This window comes from Thermobia domestica, chromosome 8 (genome assembly GCF_964235325.1).
Source record: "Thermobia domestica chromosome 8, izTheDome1.hap1.1, whole genome shotgun sequence".
In the NCBI taxonomy this organism is placed as follows: Eukaryota; Metazoa; Arthropoda; class Insecta; order Zygentoma; family Lepismatidae; genus Thermobia; species Thermobia domestica.
Window position 1 is genome coordinate 30,229,672 of NC_137461.1, and position 22,589 is coordinate 30,252,260.

At 36.1% G+C, this 22,589-nt stretch overlaps 1 protein-coding gene across 4 annotated transcripts in view; it reads right to left on the reverse strand.

Annotated features, from left to right (window-relative positions):
- su(w[a]) (suppressor of white-apricot) overlaps positions 1-22,589 on the reverse strand; it is a 109,892-nt gene that overhangs the window by 50,925 nt on the left and 36,378 nt on the right. For all 4 annotated transcript variants that reach the window (XM_081768313.1, XM_081768314.1, XM_081768315.1 and 1 more), the window contains exons 6-10: positions 20,073-20,143; positions 15,156-15,639; positions 11,319-11,528; positions 6,832-7,125; positions 91-249 (exon numbers count right to left, since the gene is read on the reverse strand). In XM_081768313.1, the coding sequence (XP_081624439.1) occupies positions 91-249; positions 6,832-7,125; positions 11,319-11,528; positions 15,156-15,639; positions 20,073-20,143 (1,218 nt within the window). The remainder of the gene's footprint in view (positions 1-90; positions 250-6,831; positions 7,126-11,318; positions 11,529-15,155; positions 15,640-20,072; positions 20,144-22,589) is intronic.

Sequence of the window (22,589 nt, forward strand, 5' to 3'; positions counted from 1 at the left end):
TGACGACTATTTTCGTGTACTAAATTTTACCTACACCTTCTCTTTTGAACTGCTGCTAATATTTAATATTTTGTTTTTGTATACACTTACCTGAATCATGTTTTCCTACAACTGGGTGCTCCTTTTTAATCATATTAATAAATGCGAGAGCTCTTCGTTTTCTTTCCAACTGCAACTGTTTCTCACGAGTAGCTGCTGCTAATTTTTCTCGCGCCGCTGCCGCTAACTTATCTTTTACACGCTCTTCCGCTGAAAAAAAAAAAAAAAAAACACAAATACCATAAGCAACTTATCAATAGTAAAATAATAATAATGAAACTATTGTTATCTGATGAATTAATGCGAAATTATTAATTTTTCGCCTCTTTCACATATTGAAAACTTTTTTTTTAAGACTTAACGAAATGTTTGGATGAACATGTTACCTTCTAACTTCTCATTCAATTCTAGTTTATATTATTATTATTATGCTGTTAATATCTTCTGAGTTGAGGCGAACCTTCCTCCTATTTACTTGTCACCTGTCTTACACATTCAAGTTTTCTTTCTTATGAGATTTTTGTATAAACATCTTACTTTATTCCCAACTTACTTTCTGTTATTAATATACGCAATATTAAAGCTTTTAGAGGGGGCTCGGTGGCTCAGACAGCTTACATCTGGTGCGAACGATCCTTAGTTCGATCTCCAGTCAAGTAAACTTGTAGTGGACAACATCGTGTCCGTGGGTTTTCTCAGGGTACTCCCGTTTCCTCCCACACTCTCATTCCATTGACTCTTCCACCACCATTCACTTGCCTTAACCATCCGTCTCGCTTAGCCTAAAGGACAGTCGTAGGGCGTTAAACTGAAAGATTTCATTTCATTAAAGCTTTTGGACTTGAACGATTGTATGAGTTCCAAGTCCTACTTTTGATCTTACAAAAAAAAAAAAAAAAAAAAAAAAAAAAAAAAAAACTCGTTTCATAGCCCACAATTATGCCCTTTAGGCTAAAGAAGACGAATCACTAACAAAGGTGAATGGTAATGAAATAACTGGTGAAATACGAATGTAGAAGGAAACGGGAGAACCCTGAGAAAATACAGAAACCCAGGTTTTTCACCATAAACTCATTTGGGCTGGGACTGGATCAAGAACCTCTGGCACCAGAGATGAGCGTTTTACTACTAGAGTCATCATGCCTTCCCTCTTTTGTCCTTATAAAATGTTAAAAATTTAGAAAAGGAGAGGTCCCACATCATATTACGTCACCGAAGTCCTTCAACCCCTTTCAATCATTCTACAGCACAAAAGAATGTTCAAATCCTTACAATAATGTTATTATAATTTACTATCACACTTAATAATAGCAGACAGCTGGAGCAAGGACAGTGAGTACAAACAAAAGATAAGCATAATTCTCGCTGGTTAGAAACTAATCTCTAATTTACAGCTTGCAAAGAGAATTCCATATCACTTCTCTACGAACCATACGGTGCCAGTCCGGTTTCAATGTTCGTTACCTTCTCCTCGGGTCTGAACTAACCTGAAGGCATCTGGAAACTATTTTGTGAAGGCAATTAACTATTCTGTAGATATTTTGATCTATAACTTTTAAAAAGAAGTACTTATTGCACTTTTAAGAAAACCGCAGATTTCACTCAAATACTTGAAAATGTGAAAATTAAGATAGTGGATATCACTTTCCTCTGCATACCAGATACAAGTTATGCTCCTCTATGGGGTGATTTTCTTCTTTCATAACTAGCTGCTCATTACCATTCAGACAACTGCAGAAGAAAGTCTACAACTAACTGACTGCGATACTGATGTCACATTGTTTCGATGAGGGTTTCACTTACATTGCTCGCTTCTCAAGCACGTATCATACTTACGTAACGTCTGGGTAAACGAAGAAGAGAAAAAAAATACTTAGAATTCTTAATTATGGAAGTCAAACTGAAGTTTCGTTAACCTGTTAAAATTATCGAGTATTCCTTATTCCAATTTTAAAAGTCCCTGATTACCACTTGATATAACACCGTACATTCGACTTATGTCTTGATACAAATTTTCACTTTTTTTCTTTCTTTCCTGGGAAATTCTAAGCGAATGTCATGTCACATCAGTGGCATAATTACGTATTGTTGTGAAATTCGTTTCTTTCATTTAGGCTTAACTTCTGAGGAATAACAAAATGAAATTTTTAATTTTTTATAATAGTATGGGTGAAATAGTACAAAAAGCATACATTTTTTTTTTTTTCGAAAATGTCAACTTGGACGATATTGAAAAAATTTGTTCTACAATGAGCTCTATCCAATACGGATAAATATTGCACGTAACTAACAAAATCTACTGTTACACGTCTAACACACTGAATATACACATGCACATTTGTCGATGAGAATAGTTTGTTACTTCCGCATTTTATTTGAAAGTTTCCAATCTTCCAATTTTGAAATAATAAGCTTCGATTGTGATTTTGACAACTTTTAAGTCCCTAATCATTTAATTCCTCTTGAGATATCACGTGTAGGATTGTAATTTGCATTCTTGCTAGTGTTCACAGCTTTACGTCACTACTATCACATAATAAATAAATTATTACTTAATAGTGCATAAAATTCTTTTCATTAACATAAAACAAAATAAACAATTAAAATAATATTGTTAGTACAAATATTTGGTACATAAAAGGTAAAAAAAATAATCAAAGGATCCAAAAATAAAAATAGCATAAAGCTATAACCGCTACCAGGTTATAGAAGGATTTTTTGTGGACACTCTGTATATTTCGTAAAGACGGTAATCATTATTTTCGATTCATACTTTATTCTGCAACGCACATAAGTTCTTTCTTCGGTGGGAATTGCTTCTTTCCCACACAATTGGACAAAGAAGTCTTTCATCATTTTTTCATATATATATTTAAAACATTGATTTTGCTGAGAACATTTCAGTTAGTGACTAACCATTTCAGTGTTTCTCCCTGACTTATTATATGCACAGTATATATTCTATAGTTAACTGGAACTGAATTAAGTGTTTTCTTTAATCACTTATGGAAACATTACAATAGATTAGAGAAATACGGGCTGACCAGATGTCCCAGTGGCCAAAGTGGCACCAGCCTCACAATTTTTGTAGTTCGTTATCTGTACTTTCTCACGCCAATGTTATCGCCGTGTCTAGTGCATTATAGGCAGTTGGCTAAAATTAACATAAATTCTTTTCCGTATTCTGTTTGTATGTGCATACAGGTGAGTTAACGGAGTGATTTTTGAAATGAACTGCCAACACTTTCAGTTAACCATTGCAACCCGTTCCTTGAGCTTGGATGCTCAGGGAGTTCGACTCCAGGTCTGGAAGCCGTAATCACGCATATCGCGTCGAGCTTCTAATGTAACTTTTTGTGAAGGTGCACAAGCTATTTAGCCGGTGAAGGACGATTTCTTACGGCTAGCCCCAACTAGTGAAGTCCCAGGTTCATAAACCTAGTGCGCTAAAAAGTTATATACGCGCCCTCCAATATCAGTATTCCACTGTGGAGATCTTCTTTTCGTTTATTTGCTGAAGATTCACCTTTACGCTGCAGGACTGTTCAGCGTAACAACTGGATTCATCGTGGGACGATCCAGACAACCTTTCCCCAGTGCTAATCCCCCAAGTGTGTCAAGGGTGTGAGAGAAGAATTTGTAGTGATATCTGAATCATAATCATATATATATAAAGGGCTATATTGCCCGAAAAGGGCAAAGCGGGATCTCAGCGACTAAAATTGTTATACATCCTCAGTGTTCAGTGTTGTGTCCATTCCTCTTTGCTATTTTTTTTAAATAGTGTTCTAATAAATAAGTATAGTGTTATTTAATCCAGTGTGTTTTCGTTGTTTGTATGAGTGATGTTTGTGTGCGTTATGGTCTGGATGACCGTGTGATCGTCCGTGAGGTTTTCGAGACGAGACACCCGAACCTCTCGGCGCCTAATGCTCATCTCATTATTGAGACCGACGAGCGATTTGGAAACAGTTTGTAACCTTTTCTTGGAGAGGTCCTTCATCGTCCTGTCCAGGTAAGTTAAAGTATCAGGAGTATACTTATTGGTAGTACCACGAGCCACGGACAGCGACCAGATTATACGGAGTGGTTACAAATAAAAAGCCGCCCGAACAGCGACTTGACACCCTGTCGGTTACAAAGCCAAGATTGTATAAACTAAAAAATAAACTTTCCCACAACAAGCTATAACATAACACCTAGCTAACCTCAATATATGCTTTTATAATTTAATCTATTGTTTGCAAAACAAGTTAAAAACAATATAATTGGTTTGTCTATTATGAAAATTTTCGTGCAAACATGCAATGTTTTGTACATGGAACTGTCTGTAAAACCCTGTCAGATTTTGACAGGCATTATACAGGCGCCTGTTTCGGCGAAAACACAAGTAAAAAAATATTACAGGCACATTGTCTTCAGGTGATATGCATGTCGAAAAAGTATTAAACTTCTATTGGAAATATTGCACGGAAACACGCGTTGCACAGAGCCTGCGCATTAAAATGAGAACATGCAATGTACACGTAGTCACTCACATGCAAGTAAATGGAGGGAATATGTGCATGTAAAGTACCTTGAATGGATTGTTGATAACATTCGCAATACCGTAAGAATGAAAAGTACAAGGAAGGTGCCTGTTTATCAACATGTAATATACATGTTTGACATTCGCATTACATGTAAATACCATGTATTAGCGTATAGCATGGAAAACGCATGATGTAGAATATGTTATTTTACATTTATCATTTTCGTGTACATGTGAAGTGTATAACTTCCCTACGTGCAGTGTACAGGCAACGTACAGTTGAACGGGAACATGCAATGATCATGATTGCCAATAAATGGATTAAACAGATACATGTGGTGAAAAAGGTGGATTGGAGCTAAACATTCACGTTATAGGCATAGGAGACATTCAATATTCAGGCACAAGTCTCCAATTCGACATTCGCTATGCAAGGTCCTGACACACGTATAATATATGGGATTAAAACTGAATACAATACCTGTATTATCTCCGTGTACATGTGAAGTGTGAACCCACCTATGTGCAACGTACAGGCAATGGGCAGGTAAACGGAAAATGCAATGATCATGATTGCCAATAAATGGGTTAAACAGGTGCATGAAATGAACAAGGTTGATTGGAGTGAATCATTGATGTTCCAGGTGTAGGAAACATGTAGTATTCAGACACCAAGTCTCCACTTTGACATGCACATATGCAAGATGCTGACACATATATACAGAGGCGTGCGCACACCCTTGGATTAGATGTATCAAATAGTAGTATTACTTCTTAAAGTATGCAACCTACATTCTAGTAATCGAATTTCAATTTTACACATTTTATTTCTATATTTTTTATTTGAAGTACAGTATCACGCATGATCCACTTTTCGTCACTGGTAAGTACTCGATGGGAATTGGGTACATCAGGGACGTACACAGGAATTTCTTTCGGGAGGAGTTTAAAGCTTTCCGGGGGGATTCAAACACAATTTTAGGCTGAATTATATTAAAAATTGTAAAACTGCCTCTACAATTAGACTAAATTTACAAAAAAATCCGGATTTGGGGGTCCGAAACCGCAGGACCCACATCCTGCGTACGTCCCTAGGGTATATTGCGCTGCCGCGAAACGACAAACTATTAGTAATTATTGCTTGTTGGCTTCCTGCAATGTGTGAGGCACCAACTTGCTCAACTTGTACGTCTTTCCTATGTGGTGCAGGTAAAGAAAAATATATTGTTGTGAGCAGAGGTGCCGATCCTCCCCCGCAAGTGCTTGGACGCAATCCCCCCCAAATTTGAATTTTCTCCCTCCAAATATACCAATACCCCCTCGTCAAAAGTAGTAGAGAAAATTGAATTCGGCACTGGCAAATTCAAGATAACTTGTTTAAATTTTATTTAATTTGAGAACTTTTTGTCTTCATAATAAATGTAGACTTTTAGCTACCAATCTGCATGGTACATGTGGCTCCCATGTACATGTTACCTACATGACTCTTCTGCCGTATATATACATGGAACGTACTTATCTTATGCGTGTCCAACACCTGTGACACGCAAATTTTATGTACACTTAATGTGATGTACTTCACATGTATATTCCGCTCACACGCCCACTAATTCGCCTGCATTTCACATGTATTTAACATGTCAATTACATTTTTATCAAATGGAAAGCAGATGTCGTCAGATACTCATGAGGTAACGTGTATGTCAACTACATGGAATATTCCGGTTACGTACATGTCTTTCCACTCTCTACATGTTGTTTACACGCGTTTTTCACGCTGCAAGGTTGCAACTTTATCAACATGAAAACTACCTGTTTCCGTAAAATGAACATGCAATGATCTTGAAAAAAAATCGATACCTGTCTAATGCGTTTAAAAGTGTTCCATTTTCAGGCGCATGTACAGGCGCCTGTAAAAATATACCTGTTTATGCATGTTTCACAGGCGCCTGTAAACCACCCGCATTCTCTGTCTGGGGTTCTAATAAACAAATACACAAATTTTCCAAAACTAAACAAAAATAGAAACTTTATATTTATATACATAATATTTATTAAAACTATTTTTTTTAACTAATCTAAAATTCAAAAATATAGTGCCAACTAATTATAACATATAAAAACAATGGTGTGTATAAAAAATAAAATAATAAAGCAAATAAACTATGAATGAAATGGAGTGGTTCAGATCCCAAAAGGCACTCCGTAAATAGTCTTAGTAAGTTCATTCAATCAATCTATGGTACTAATTACATACTCACCCCATTTATTCCGATTCTTATCCTTGTCATCGCCACTTCCTGCCTTCTCCAGTCGTTCCTCTTCCTTCCTCAATTCCTTTTGTCGTTCTTTCTCTCTTGCCTTTTCTCTTTCTCTTTCCCTTGCACGCTCCTTTTCTCGTTCCTCCCGTCTTCTCTCCTTTTCCTTCTCCTTCTCGGGGTCATCCTCTCCTTCGCCACCCTCCTCTTCATCGGTGCTTTCTTCAATCGGGAGAGCACTTTTGATTTCCAGCGGACACTCCGACTCCTTTGGCTTGATTGAGAAACACACTGGTGCTACAAGAGAAATAGTTCGACCATTAGAAGACAGACAAACCAGGACTCGAAGCTCTGACCAATTCGTGGTAATATTTTTCAATTACTTCATTAATCACTAACAGAGTTCAGTGCCTTTCATACAAGTCATAGATAAAACTCATTTACCTGAAACAAATTTAAAAATGTTCATAAATTCAATTTATTTATTAACATTCAATTACAAGCAGTCATTCTTCGCCTGATAAGAGATACAATTAATAGAAAATATTTGGAACATACACAAGCTAGATCATTCATCTTGAAGCATCCTTGTAATTTTAAACTAATACATAAAAGCGATGAAACTTGTACGAAGCACACATCAACAGAGAGTTGTCGTTTGACACATTTTTCAATACCAGCGAATGAACAATATTGTCTAATCCAACTAAAGTTGTATTTTTCCAAATGGTGATACGTAAAACTATTACATACGAAGAGCAATCAAAAAATTCCCAGAATTCTGTTGTAGCTCTTGATTATCATAGTATAACTACACATTTATTTAATCACCTTCAAAGTTAGCACCTTCGGATTACACACACACACATACTTGTTCCACCGCAAGCCCTCTTTTTGTATCTTCCGAAGTTCAAGCGTTGCGTTAGTTTTGATCTCTTCTGCGTTTGCGAAATAGAAAAGGTCCATTTTTAACTTTGGAACGAGCCAAACATGGTGCTAAACTGTTTCTAAGGCTTATCAAAGGCTCTGAAGCAGATTTTCCCCAATTTGCACATGAACTTGATGTTTGCGCGTTACTCGATCTCTGAAATTGCACCAACTGATCACCACACACTCTTTCGTTCAGCTACATTACTCGTACACTGCCTGCTATGACGTGTTAATACTTGTCAAGTTTATAATTAGGCAACCTAAGAATTGTACTAGATGCATTGTCAGGGTGTCTACTAAAATTTCAAAATGAAATTTCATGACTTTTTCGTGACCTTTTCTTTACCAAATCATAAAATTTCCTAACATTTTCAAGAGCGAATTTGGGTGCTAATTAGGACGAATTTTCATCCATGCGATAAAAACGTACTTTGATTGCGATTTGGTGCGTCTGAAGCCGACCAGACATTTTTGATGCTGAATTTTGACGTTTTATAGAACAAAATTTTCCAATCTGTACTTACATTTGCACAGTGAAAAAAAAAAAAAAAAAAAAAAAAAATCGTGACCCAAAAGCTAAGTTTCGTGACTTTTTCGTGACTTTCATGACCGTTTTCTGATTTCGTGACTTTTTCGTGACCGATAGACACCCTGATTGTGATTGCATCACAAATGCCGGAACTAGAACAATATTCCGAGAACTTTTCGACCCTTCCTCGTATTTCAAACTACATGTTACACGAAAATTTACAATCTTATATTACTCAGTGTTAGAAACTAAGGACAATACTATATGACAAACATCCAAATTTTGGACGACGGAGTAATGCATATCGAACGTACCTTAGTGTCAAACTCTATGATAATCATTTATGACAACACATTTCGAATGAATAGAAACTACGTTACAAGGGAATGAAAAATTACGAAATTGCTTAATAAGTATCATATCTAATCAGGTAGACAGTTTCCCAACAGACATAAAGCTTATAGTACTATTTACGGCAATTTGATATCTCAAATCGTTCCAAAGACACGACAAACAATCACAAAGATTGGTATATTAATTAAAAATGACATATTTGTGGCAAATTTTAAAAATGACTTTGGTTTCCTTTGCTTCTATGAAATTCCAGGAATAGTTTCAGGTATTGTAATTAGTCATTTCTCTCAATTATACTACTTTTAAGTAGTATTGCAAACTTTAGTGGCATTTGAAAATTTGCAATAAAATGTGTATATTGTAGCTTAACTTTGAAACGCCTGAAGCAATTTCAAACCACCTTGATAGACATATGACTTAGGTACAATCTGGAGAAAGTACAAGGAGAATAAGAACCCCAAAGGGTGGGAGTTGGAAGGGGTGTAAAAATAATTCACACTTAGTTTGATGTTTGAATTTGTGCGAGCAAGAAAATAATCAATTCATGGTTATCAATAGAAGCTGAAATCTTGTTAGATAAGGTATTTCCGGTACTTAAAATATGTAAAATTCAAACTTCAACTAGTTTCTTTTACTGCAACCAGAGGCATACCAAGGCAAAACAGGTCGGTTTGCACCTAGCTCTACCAAGTAGACGGAGGGGGGAAGGAGGAGTTGTGAATCCACATGTTATTTTGATAAATGCAAAGAATATTGTGCACAACCATCTTTAAATAAAAACTAGCAACATACTCCTCCTTAAAAAAAAGGTTGTATTCTCAAAGCCGTGTATGAAGTTATTACAGCACTTTTGTTTGAAATAAACATAAGAATACAAGGGTTTTAAACGAGAGATGAGTGGCTAGGAACACTACTGCACTTCTGAATTTCAGTAATTTTAATGTGTATTTGATGAGTGTCTAAACGAAACTGAATGAAAAATGAAATGAAATCTTTAAGTTTTACGTCCCACGGTTATGCCGGTTAGGCTAAAGGAGACGGTGATGATGAGAGATGAGTGAAACGGTGGAATGAAGAAAGTGGGAGGAAACGGGAGAACCCCGAGAAAACCCACGAGCACGGCGTTTGTCCACCACAAAGTTCACTTGGCGGGGGCTGGGATCGAACCCGGGACCCCAAGCACCAGAGGTGAACGCTCTACCACTGAGCCACCGTGCCCGAAACTGAATGATTTCCGTGTATATTATAGATCATTCATTCATTTATAAGGTATACTGAAATCATTCAATCCGTTTTAAAGCATTCAAAATTTTGGATAATTATAATCATCTAACAACGTATCAGCAAAAACAATGGCCTTAAATTATACTAGTTACCATTTTTACGTAAAACGGAAATAACTAGCTCGTACACTTAATATATTTAAATCCTCAATTAACGAATAGCCCTCCTAAGAACAATTACTTCTTTCCTTTAAATATGAGGGCTTGTGAGCATGTTCGAAGGGAAATGGAGACAAAGTGAAGTTTGCTTCTGGCAGCATTAAGTTCAGAAACGCTACTGTGTACAATGGGAATTGTATATTCTATAAAATCTGCTACTGAAGTTTAGTTTTGTAACAATTGTGTAACACAGAATTGCTAAGACGGCTAAAAAACTATTTTTTTCTTTCTTTCATTCAAAATCCCGTTTTCCCTAAGTCTATGCAGAAAACGGTAAAGTTGTTTTTTTTTTTTAATTATTATTCTTTACAGCACTAGCTCCAAGTATAGTAAGAGTTTTTATGAGTATTTTTGAATCTGATTTGGAAATACTACTTTTTAAACGTAATTATTGCTTTGCGCAGATTTAAAAGCGCGTATATTAGAATTGTATTAAATATGCCATAAATGATGTCATAAATGTAATAGTACAGGGTGTTTCAAAAAGAATGACCCGATTTTAAAAGTCCATATGTATTGAGAAAAACATACAGTACTACAAAAATCGGATAAATTCCAAAATACTCAAAAAATCTTTAAGTTTTAGTTATGCTATTACAAATGCTCTATGTGTCTACCAGCAGCAGAACGAACAACATCTAGATGATAGCTAAATTCGTCATAAACTTCGGAAGTGCGAGGGCGACCTGAACTCTTGTCTTTGCACGAACATCCTATCTCTCTAAATTGGCGATACCAACGACGAATGTTTTCGGGTGCAGGCGGATCAATGCCAAAACGCCGACGAAAAGCACACTGGACAGAAATCACTGACTTAGCTTTGCAAACTGCAGCATCCAAACGTCTTTTGTTGAGCGGACACCATCTTACTTCTGACTGACTGCAAACTAAGACGCATTGACTGACATCTAACGGCGATTTTCTGAAACTCTACGCCACGCCCATTCAAACAACACACATTTTCTTGCCGGCACGTCTCATGTTTCGTAATTACTACCTTTCAAAATTAGGTCATTTCTTTTTGAAATACTGCATAATTTTCTTGGCGAATGAAAATAATTAAAATAAGAGAAAGCTCAGAAGGCATTTCATCATTCTCTTTTATGAATAGTTGAAAAAATAATTCTATCAATATTTAAAAACTAATCTATAAGAGTCCATTTAGTTTTTAAATATTTATGAGTCCAATAGTTTTCTTTAAATTATGATTCTACCAAATGGAGATTTATGCCTACCTGGTTTCGATTTTGATCGCGAATCATCATCTTGCTTCGAAGCGTCACTGTCTGGAGAATTGGGCTGCTGGGGTTCACTGGGAGCATCTTGGCTGGCTTCATCCTCTGTTTTCGGTTGTGCTGAATCCATTGATTCATAGAAAGCAACTTTATGCTGATAATACGCATGATGTTCGTGAGTGGGTTCCAAAAACATAAATCTACTATCCCCTGCACAAACAAAATAAAAAATATTATTACTCATTAAACGTAAGAAACACACATTAAATTATTATTACAATACTGAACAGGAAGTATTCCAGTTAAGATCAACATTTCTTCAAAAGATCATCGATATTTCAAACAAATTTATCGATTGCGCTTCTTCAGGATGGTTTAAGCTTAAAAAGTGTTCATATGGCACTTCACTGGTAATAAGTCAATTACCAGAGTATGGATCGGCAATTAATACATTAACAGAAAATCCTCTATAGAATGTACTTTATATACACTTATTTCAAGCTCCAGTTATTTTATGAATAACTAAATAGTGAATTATTTCAAATCAATAATTAATTACTGTTCTATTTACAGAGAAATAATACTAAATTTATGGTCAATTAGTTAAAATAATTATTTCACCTTCGTCCACATATCCTATGATGAGAATTGCAAGCAGCCATCTAAGATGTTGCCTTGGAAAATCACTGTTGCCAACACATATCAGTACCAAACAGGTGAATTTTGTGATAATTTGTATCAACCATTTTTGTACAAATCTAATAATGTATTTTAAATATAGTTAGTAACTTAATTTTTGTTAAAATTAATAATGTTATCCCAGTCTTGTCCAGATTTTCTTTTTCTGTGTTATGAAATTTCCTGGCTATGATGTTAAATATACATTTCAGAAATAATGTGGTAGTTTTGTGGAGGTTTAGAAAAGTACTGAAGTAACATCTTCGTAAACATCTTTACGGAGTGTGTAGATGAACACGTGCGTAGTTGTAGTTGTGCCGACTCTCACTTCCTTACTTACTACACTTTCCGCTTTTAAGAACCTTCCCACCTATTTCCAACAGGTAGGGAATGCTCGCCATGATCACAATACAAGAGCCGGTGTAAATTAACTTCTTTCTCTCCCCCCCCCCCACACACACCCACACCCACACTCTCTCTCGTCGAACTATTATTTTAAACCTTTCTCTGTACCCACCATCCGTGCACGGAATGACTTCCATTCCATACACGATAATCACATCCAATATCACTATTGAAAAAGCCAATTGAGCAAGCTTTTCATGATTCAACCTGGGCTTACCATAACCTGGTGGCAACAGTGCTAACTTTCTTTCTGCCCCCTTCCTTTATTTTAATATTCTTTCAATCTTCTCTGTATATATTATAAACATATTTGTTGTTCTCTGTATGTTCTGTGTGTGCTTGTGAGTGTAATATATATTTTTCCTCTCAATATTACTAATATTTTGAGTATATTAATTATAAGTATATAATTGAATATGTGTAGCTGTATATGTGAGTGTTATTTCAATTATTATTTTTAATACCTGCAACTGTAAAAGTTATACTACGCTGCAATAGCATGGTTAAATGGGAGACAAGGCATGGTTAGCTTTAACTTCGCTACGTAAAATAAGACTAAATAAATCAATAGTATGTTCCACAATGAATCAGGCTAGTACGGAGATCCCACGCCTTATTGATCAAGTTAAAATTTTCTTCAGGTATAAAAATTTATATATGCGAAATTCATAAACTCATTTCGAAAATCGGACCTGCGTCTCGTGAATCTAAGGTGAGCACGGCAGCGACAGAGACCTTATTACAAATGAATATGTATAGGGTCAATATGCACTGTTTTTCAGTAATTATCCTGTTATATTTTTAATACTCACTCCCTGTTCCCTGAGGACAGGTATTTGTAAATAATCATGGTTATATTTCAAAGATTAATCGCTTTTTTCTTTCTGGTCGCAACAGACTGAAACTTTTACATGTTTTTGAAAGCGGATTGGAGTTGAGTTGATGTTAAGTTTAACGTCCCTTTCAGCAGCGAGGTTATATGAGGTGTGGACCTACTGATTAACATGGAATCCAAACTACATTCCCCGCCGCCGAGAATCGAACCCGGGTTTCCTATGCCAAAGGCGCGTACGCTAACCGCTTAGCCACGAAAGGGGTCTGAAAGCGGATTGGGTAGCAAATTAAACTAAATTTCTAGTTTTATGTTCCACAAATTAAGCCCTGTAGGTTAGTTGAAATGGATAATTAAGGGAAGTGATTACAAAAGAAAAAATGAAATGAAACCTGTAAGTTTAACGTCCCACGCTTATGCCGATTAGGGTAAAGGAGACGGTGATGATGAGAGTGAAATGGTGGAATGAAGAAAGTAGGAGGAAACGGGAGAACCCCGAGAAAACCCATGAGCACAGTGTTTGTTCACCAGTGATTAGAAAAGAATTCGTGGAACGATACTGTGAGAATGGCACGGGAGAACACCGAGGAAACCCAGGCGTGATGCTGAGATCGAACCAGAGATGCAACCTCTTCCACTTAGCCCAAGTGGATAGCACAATTGTTAATGCATCAACACGGTTCGATTCCCTGTCTGGTAAAGTGCATTTGTTCAATTCTTACAACACTACTATTATTTCTACTTTCATATTTTACTCATTGAACATACTGCGAAGTATAAACCTTTTGTCAAACTCACGTAAAAACTTATAAACTGGATTAAAGTATTTAGTAGTATCGTTGATATACATTTAAAATTATCAAGAATGATGTTATGAGGTAAATTTCCATCCCGCCATTATTATTATCTGTACCATAGTTGTCAATTCATTATTCACGACCCCTCTTAATGATCTAGTAGCTAGTATGTGTGTCTTTGGTTCACGGGATCCCGAGTTTGATTTCCAGTAGGAGAGATGAAATTTAAACACATTATGGTCGTTCAGACCACGTAATCCCGGAACACGCGATAACTTTAGGACCACGTCTCACATAGCCTCGGGGTTGAAAAAGGACGTTAAACTCCAAATAATGAATCAAAAATGTATTACTCTTAAATATCTGTCTCCAGAGAACATGGCATAGGAACAGTTTAAGAGGAAGGATCAGAAACTAGGTTACAAAGTTGGTATTTCTGGAGTTTCGTCTGTTAGAGAAACGAGGACTGTGCGGTAATTTTAATACATGAAGTTGGCAACTGTGCAGTTTCAGACACCCGTCTCCTACGGTGCTACTTGTAGTAAACACAAATGGCGCCTCGTTTGGAAAACTGGTTGCGACTAAGTCCGCTCGGTTATTCGATTTTTGTGGGCAAAGCATGTAACTTCGGCTGAAATTCACCGGCAGCTGGTCGAGGTTTACGAAGAGACTGTAACGTCTCGTCAGTATGTCGTAGAATTGTGTCAAAAAGTTTGTGGCTGGTAGAGAAAACAGTGGCCGACCCAGCACGCATCAGCAAATTTGAACACATCTAGGAGGAGAAGCTGATTCAGGACAAGAGGAGAATCACGTTCTGGTATCTGATGGCACCTAGGAGGTTGTCACTTCGCTTCAGATGATGACGTGAGCCACTTCGTGACAACGTGGCTGAACACGCAAGGACACGATTTTTACCAGGAGGGAATCTTCAAATTTATCCCTCGATTCGACAACCGATATGGACACTATGTTGAAAAATAACTGTCTGTTGGCTGTATGAAATAATATACACACATTTCACTGCAGGCTTTGTAATCTTACTTCCTGATCATCCCTCGTAAATAAGTGCCTCTTACGTACTATAAGTAAATATATCCTGTCATTGTGTACCTACACACTACTAACCTTTACTCTTTACGATGACCTCGAAATCCCGCCCGTTCTTCGCTACATAACTAGCCATTTTATCAATGATCAACTGCATCTCTGAAGGGGGCATCACAAAAGCAGGACCAGCTGCTTCTTCGTTGTGCTTTTCTTCACTCTTTTCATGTTCAGAGTCAGAAGATGACGATGACGACGACGATGATGATGATGATTCCGTGTCATCGTCTCTACTTCTACTCCCACGAGACGACTTCCCATCCGAATCTTCTGCCAACGACTGATGCGTCAAAGGAACCTTGTTAACACTAACACTTGTGGTGATCATTGGGGGTGGCGGGGGCGGAGGTCCATACGCGGCAACAGAACTCACAGCAGCACTTTCAACACTTTCTGCTTTTTTCTCTTCCGATAGAGCAGCCTGTTTGTCTTTGATCCTATTAACAAGCATTGAATACGCACAATCTGCTGTCGGTTTGTAATTTATGCTTGGAATGGACGGTGCCTGTTAAAACACAATAAATCATTTCAGAATTTGAACAGCGCTACATGAATACTTATAATTATATTTTCTTCCTCACTCCCAAATATTACACACTAAATAATCATTACTAGACCAACTTATTTTACAATAAATATAGTTTTGATAGACACATATTAAATAGACAGGACAAAGCCAGAAGGGCAGAATGGTAGGTGAAATAATAAGGTGCTTACGAAAACTTAAACATCTTGATGGGAATTCAAACTATCAAGATCACTTGGCAAGTCGATTAAATTATACTCTTACTTTGACTCGTGTTCTCCCAGAGACCATTTTTAACCCATTTATTATGAACAGCATAAGATACTAAGCGAGTAGAGTAGAGGTAGTGTGTCCAGTTCCTTTCTTATTGTTTTGAACAGTATACGGAAAATTGAGACTGATAAAATTTGGAACAACTGACAGTTGGTATACTTTAAATATATACACCAAATATCACTACATGCAAAACAGAAGACACTAAGATAAAATATAAGCCTTGTAATGGGAAAAAATTCTTTCGAATTCATCATCAATGACTGTCACTTACCTATTTCATGACAAACTTATACTCGTGAAAAAATAAAATAAATTCTTACCTTTTTAAAGTTAATCAATTTTAGTGCATTCTAGCACAAAAATCTCAAGTTGGAAGTCACCAGTACATTAAAAGTGACAGTCACCAGTACATTAGAATGTGATACTTAAAATATTGTTGAATAGATGTGAAGTTCGTCCGATAATTTTAAGTTAAATGACGTCATTTTTCAAGGAATACCGGACAAGGAAAGTAAATTTAAATAGAAAGTCTGGATATGTCACAGTAGTACTGAAGCGAACAGTGCTAAAAGAAACCTGAAAAAGCTGAGTACCATAATTATTCCAGTTTCTCTTAGCGCTATGTTGGCCTTCTATTTATATCTTCTTATTACACCTACAGCTACTTGTACTACTTTTTGAAAACGTCAGCCGCATTTAGCTACCGAAATCACTGGTTCTCTTTTCAACGTAAATAAGCGCATCTAATATGCTACGTGCTCTCTACACAGTACGTCATTTACATTTGAGCATGAATTTCCTTGTCTTTCCTCCCAACATCTGTACATGTCCTTTTACAGACACAAGTGAAAGAAGTCTTAATAAAAATCGACAAGGGGTACATAAAGTGGAGATTTTTTAAAAATATCTCGCACTGCAAGATTTGAGCCTACTTCCGGTTGGAGTTTCTAATTCATATATGATCAGTGTTTTCTTTCTTCTTGCATGCAGTATGTAAGAAGCAAATATATTACACACACAATTAATTATAATTATAATGTCAATGGTATATGGTGTTCATTGGCCAAACCACTTCAAACAATACAGATTCATCTTAGACTGGACAAATAGCTTGGTTATCCCTCATTTTTCATTATCATTTGATATGAAACCTGAGCGCCTGATATATATACCCTTATATACAAATGTGGTGTGTTGGAATGTATAACTCGTAGGTTATCATGCTTTACTTTTTAAAAAAATTTCAGCACTTGCAGTGTATCCCTAAAATATGTAATAAAGAAATAACGGTAATATTTTTTTTTTAAATATTCAAGTGGAACTGAATAATCTACACAAAATTTGCAATCGATTAGTGGAAACGGCATCCTTCTAGAGCTTGTGGTTTCCAAGAAATTGTCAAAACAATTGGCCACAAACATATGAAGTTTTCTTGACTACAAAAATAAACCTAGCATTTTAATGTGACTCCATTTACATCTAGTTAAACGTTTCACATATATTGTTTAGGCCGAGACGGCAACAAATATCATCAGCGGCTGTAAAGAAACTGAAGTATACCGCCTTGTACTTCTTGTCTGTAAAAATTCTACGGTCGGACTCACGCCCTGTTCCACCAATAAGCGCTTTATCTCTGGGCCAATGTGTTACTACTTCTTTCCGGGTCAGGTCTGTACATAATTTGTATTTAATGTCCTCCGAAATGCATTCTAATGTATGATTAACGGAATTATTACTACTACTACTAAAAAAAAAAAAAAAAGTCTAATGGTATCAAAAAATTCTATCATCATACCTTCATGATGGATTAAGTACGGATCTTAGGGATAATAGAAACATACGATTAATATAGAGAAAGACGGCTAATGGAGTCTATTAATTCATTAATATATATATTATGTTGAGTATTTCAGCTCCATAAACTGATTCAAAATGAATTTTTTAAGCTCCATAGTTATGTAGGCTGATTGAGACGAATGATAAATAAAAATGAACAACCTGTTGTAATGGAAGTGAGAAAGCCCCAGAAACTCCAGGCATGATGGTGCTTTACCAAGAGCTCACAAAACCTGAAATTGAACCAAGAGCCCTTTGTAGCTGAAGTTGAGTTCTCTACAACTTACGTCACCGTTCCGCTCAATCATTATACAGTAAGATTGAAATTCCTATATTTACTGTTGGTTCCGAACTATACTTCTATAGGGAATGAAGACAGGGCCACAGTTCTACAAATTTAAGAACCAGAAATGCCAGTATTTCACAATCATGACAGGAATAAATGCACAAATCTGCTTCACAGATAGAAGCGTTTACCATCAATCTCATTTCCATAATGCTACTTCTTTGGAAATGTTGAGATTTGAACCTATAGTCTAACATGGGACCGACTACTATCAAGAATAGAACTTACAAGAAAAGGCAAGAACATTAACCACTGACTATAATGGTTGAGCTGATTACCAATTTAGCATCCCTTTCAGCAGCGAAGCTATATGAAACGTAGACCTACAGCTTAACTGAGATCCGAACTAAATGAGCTCCTGCTGAGAATCGAACCCGGGTCTCCCACTCCAAAGACGCGTACACTAACCGCTCAGCCAACAAGGGAGCTCCTGATTACGAGGAGTTCAAAAGGTTCAAGCATTCTCCAGCAGCAATACCCTTTCTTCCAGGTATTAAACCTTCTGTTACAGCTTTTTTCTTCTTCCTTTGAATTTTATTTCAATGTTATTCTTTTTGCTTATTCACCTGTGCGTCGTATTCCTGTAGTTTGTGAAGCACTTAAGAATCATAATAAATCAAATATACGCCCACTTCCATCAGAACGTTCACGTTTTCTTTAAGCACCTTTAATTATTTGACCTTACAGCAAACAAGTGGCATATATATATAATAAAAATAATCGAATTATAGCAGGAACATTATCTTACAATACTCGCTCGGTGACATTTCTATATAATTCCACCATGCAAATTAATACAATAATAAATCTTAAATGTAAAGTTAATGATATAATTAATTTCCCTTGCTTGGTACACCTAGTACCAAAAAAGGAAAGAAGAAAAAAAAAAAAACTGACAACCATTATATTACATTATTAACTAGATTTTTAATACGTAAGCAGTTAAATTTTCCGTACAGGCAACAGATACAGAAGTTCTTCCGTACCAAAATCTCTCAGTCCTGGAAAAAGAAATATGGACATGATTACAAAAAATCACAGAACAACGAACAAAGAAATTATAATACAATAATCTAATTATGTTTCAAATAGTTTTAAGATAAATATTTACTCAAGTCTTTTCTTAAAGATACTTTACACGCCTGCATATGAGTAATAAACTTTCAAACAATTAATTGGTATAAATGGAGCAAATCTCTTAGATAACATGTGGATTGTTTTATCATATACTTCAACGGCTTCCTTCAGCTAATACAGGCATGTGCGCAAAGCACGGGAATAATTCATGTCTTATCTTCAGGGCATTAGGTTACAGTTTGCCTGGCGCGACAGAAGGAAATCCCAATCAAAATTTCTACTTGAATACATTTGGAACTGAATTCATATTCCTTTCCGTACTTTCATGCAACGATATACAATACAATTTTATTCAGAACACTACTTCAAATGTCAACCACAAAATTTTTAGTTGCTACAGGGAATTAACTCAAGATTAGGTGCAAAAGGGAACAATGCTATATATCTTAGCCACTACGTTCGACACTAAATTTCACTACTAAAATGGTGTTATCCTCCATAGGAATTCTAAATGTTCCATTGTGGACTCACATGAAGCGTTATAAATGGAAATCATCTACAGATTACAGTGTCAGAAATATGTTTCGTATGCCAAAAGAATTTGCACTTTGTCAATATGGAATACACACACACACAAAAAAAAAAATCACTTAGTATCAACTATGCAGGAGTGTAAAGTATTTATTATTTAAAGAGTACCTCATTAAACTAATAGCTGATGTATTCTACACTTCATTTTCAAGGTAATTAAAACAGTACAATATAAATACCACGTGACTACTATAGAAAATGTATAACCAAAATTTTACATTCTATAAATACATAACAGATAATACATAATAACATAGATTAGAGTGCTCAAAATTTTAATACTTACTAATTCAACGCGTGACGCGCTGGAAGCCAGAGTTGGATGTAAATAGTGATCGTCCGTGGATTCTTCTTGCTCTGAAAAATATAAGAATGATACGAAATAAATTCTCGGTTTTAATGCATTGACGATAAGAAATTATTAAAGCAAGAAAATGCTTATTTTTTCCAGAAAGACTCTTTATGGTCCATCTTATATGAACACTGTTGAAGGAGAGAAAAAAATGTAAAAATCTAGTACAACAGATAAATTTGCAGGAAGAAAAGGAACTCAAAAGTGAACCACTACACGGCATGGAAGAAAACACAACTTCCATCGTCTTCTATTCAATGTCGGGTCAGTCTAGCTTACAATGTGTGGACTTATCCACTTCGTATCCAAGTAGATAAGACAAATGCTTTCTCTTTGCGTCCCTCCGGCGAATGGTTCGGGTAAATCTAATTATGCTCTAATACTGAAAAAGACGGGGAACATTAAAATGCGTAAAGTTAAGAAGTTCAGTGTTTTAAATTTTCAATTCCTGTTCTAAAAATACATGATCAATTTTTAAATTAACTCTTTAGTTTAATATTTTACAGTTATGATTTATATGTTCCAATCAGACAGATGATAATCAATGAATAATTATCAAACAGCAGTGGAATGGAAGTAGAGGAGGAAACAGGATAACCCTGAAGAAAAAAAACACACCTGATATATTGTTGGTCAACATAAACTCTTAAATTCCGGAATCGAAGCAGAGACTCTTCAGTGAGCGCTCTACTACTGAGCTACCGTATCTACCATGGTCGTTCTCATAACTACTGAGATACCCAGAATCAACTCTGTAGCGAATAATAGCGTAGTGTGATTGATTGGTCAGGGAGATTCGAGGATCCTGACATGCATTTAACTTGATACTTCAATTAATAGAAGGGCAAGATTTTATTTATTAATTATAAGACTGTTCTTAAGGGTTAATATACGTCTATTTCATACATATACAAAGATACTCCCTTACTGTTACGGATACGCTACACACTGCGACTACGTTCAGAAACTTCGCAGAAGAGATTTGATCTAAATAAATTCTGTAGGGTATTCAATCGTGAAATACAAGTCCTGTTGTATACATAAAACGGAACAGCCAAATATATTCTGTAGAATATTTATTCGTGGAATATAAATCCAGAAAGAGTATATAAGTGTATGAATCGATATAGGCAATCTCTAGGAAGACTTAAAGAGGTTAGGGATACCAACAAGATAATGAGGAAAACATTGCACTACCACACACGAGGACCTGGCGCGAGTTTTCGCAAGGTGATGCTACATATCGACTGATTCATTTGTGTCTTCCTTAATATTTTAAAGTATTCTTAGAATACTGGGCGTCAGCTTACTTGCATAATAATCGTACATCTACTCTTTCGTATTCGGGAAGTCCCTTTTAGAAAAGTATTACGCGTGACTTATCTTGATTTTAATTTACACTATGCAGCGTTCGTCTTATTTTTAGTGAATGCCGATCTCCTGAGCGCCCCCGTTATCTTAATCCTCCATCCACGCAAGGCGGAACGAAGCAGTCTAAGAACCAGGAAAAGGTTTCAATTCTTAAAATCAGCCTTGAAGTGAAAGGAAATTTTTTGTTTCTACAATTTGGCTTACATTAACCATGTTTTCGCTTACATCCCTTCCAAACAGCCTTTTGAAAACGAGAACACCTACGATGAGAACCACTGATATACATGATTATGGCCATATATGAAGGGTAAGGGAGGAATGTCACAAAACTGCATTTTCTAGAAAACGGTGTTTTTATATTTTAAACCGCGTAAAAAATAATAGAATAGTCAAATCTTTTGCCCTTTTTACATGAACATTTTGACATCTACGCATGCATGGCATATACTGTCAAATAGTACCAATAGTCACCAACATATAGGACGAAGCACCCGATAAAGCACACACACATGGACATTCCTTGTGTTTTATTTTTTTCCTTACCCTTCATATGATATTATACAAAATGCATAACATTCATTCACTACAAAAGGATGTAGCTGTTATATTCACTTCTACTATTAATTAATCGATCTCTTGGTTATTATATAAATTTAACTAACATTAATTCCACCTGCGTTGCATAATAATTTGCTATATACGAGGGGTGATCAGAAAGTAAAGTTACAAAGCCTGTAGTGATATGTGTATATATTATTTCACACAACCAATATATCCAACACATAGTACACACATTACGTCATTTTTCGACATTAGTGTCCTTATCGGTTGAGGCACTTGTCGATTGTGGGATGTGCGTAGAACGCATCAAGAATGAACTTTTCGGTACTGCAGAATATCGTGCACAATATGACGAACGCTTTCGAACGACATTCTCAACAATTCTACCATCAGATGCTGTAACGTGTTCCTCCTCTTTTTGATCCTCCTCCACGCGAGCTGTGTTCAAATCTGTTGATGCTGTACTGGGTTGGCCACTGTGCTCCTCGTCGGTGATGTTTCCTCTACCAACAGCAAATT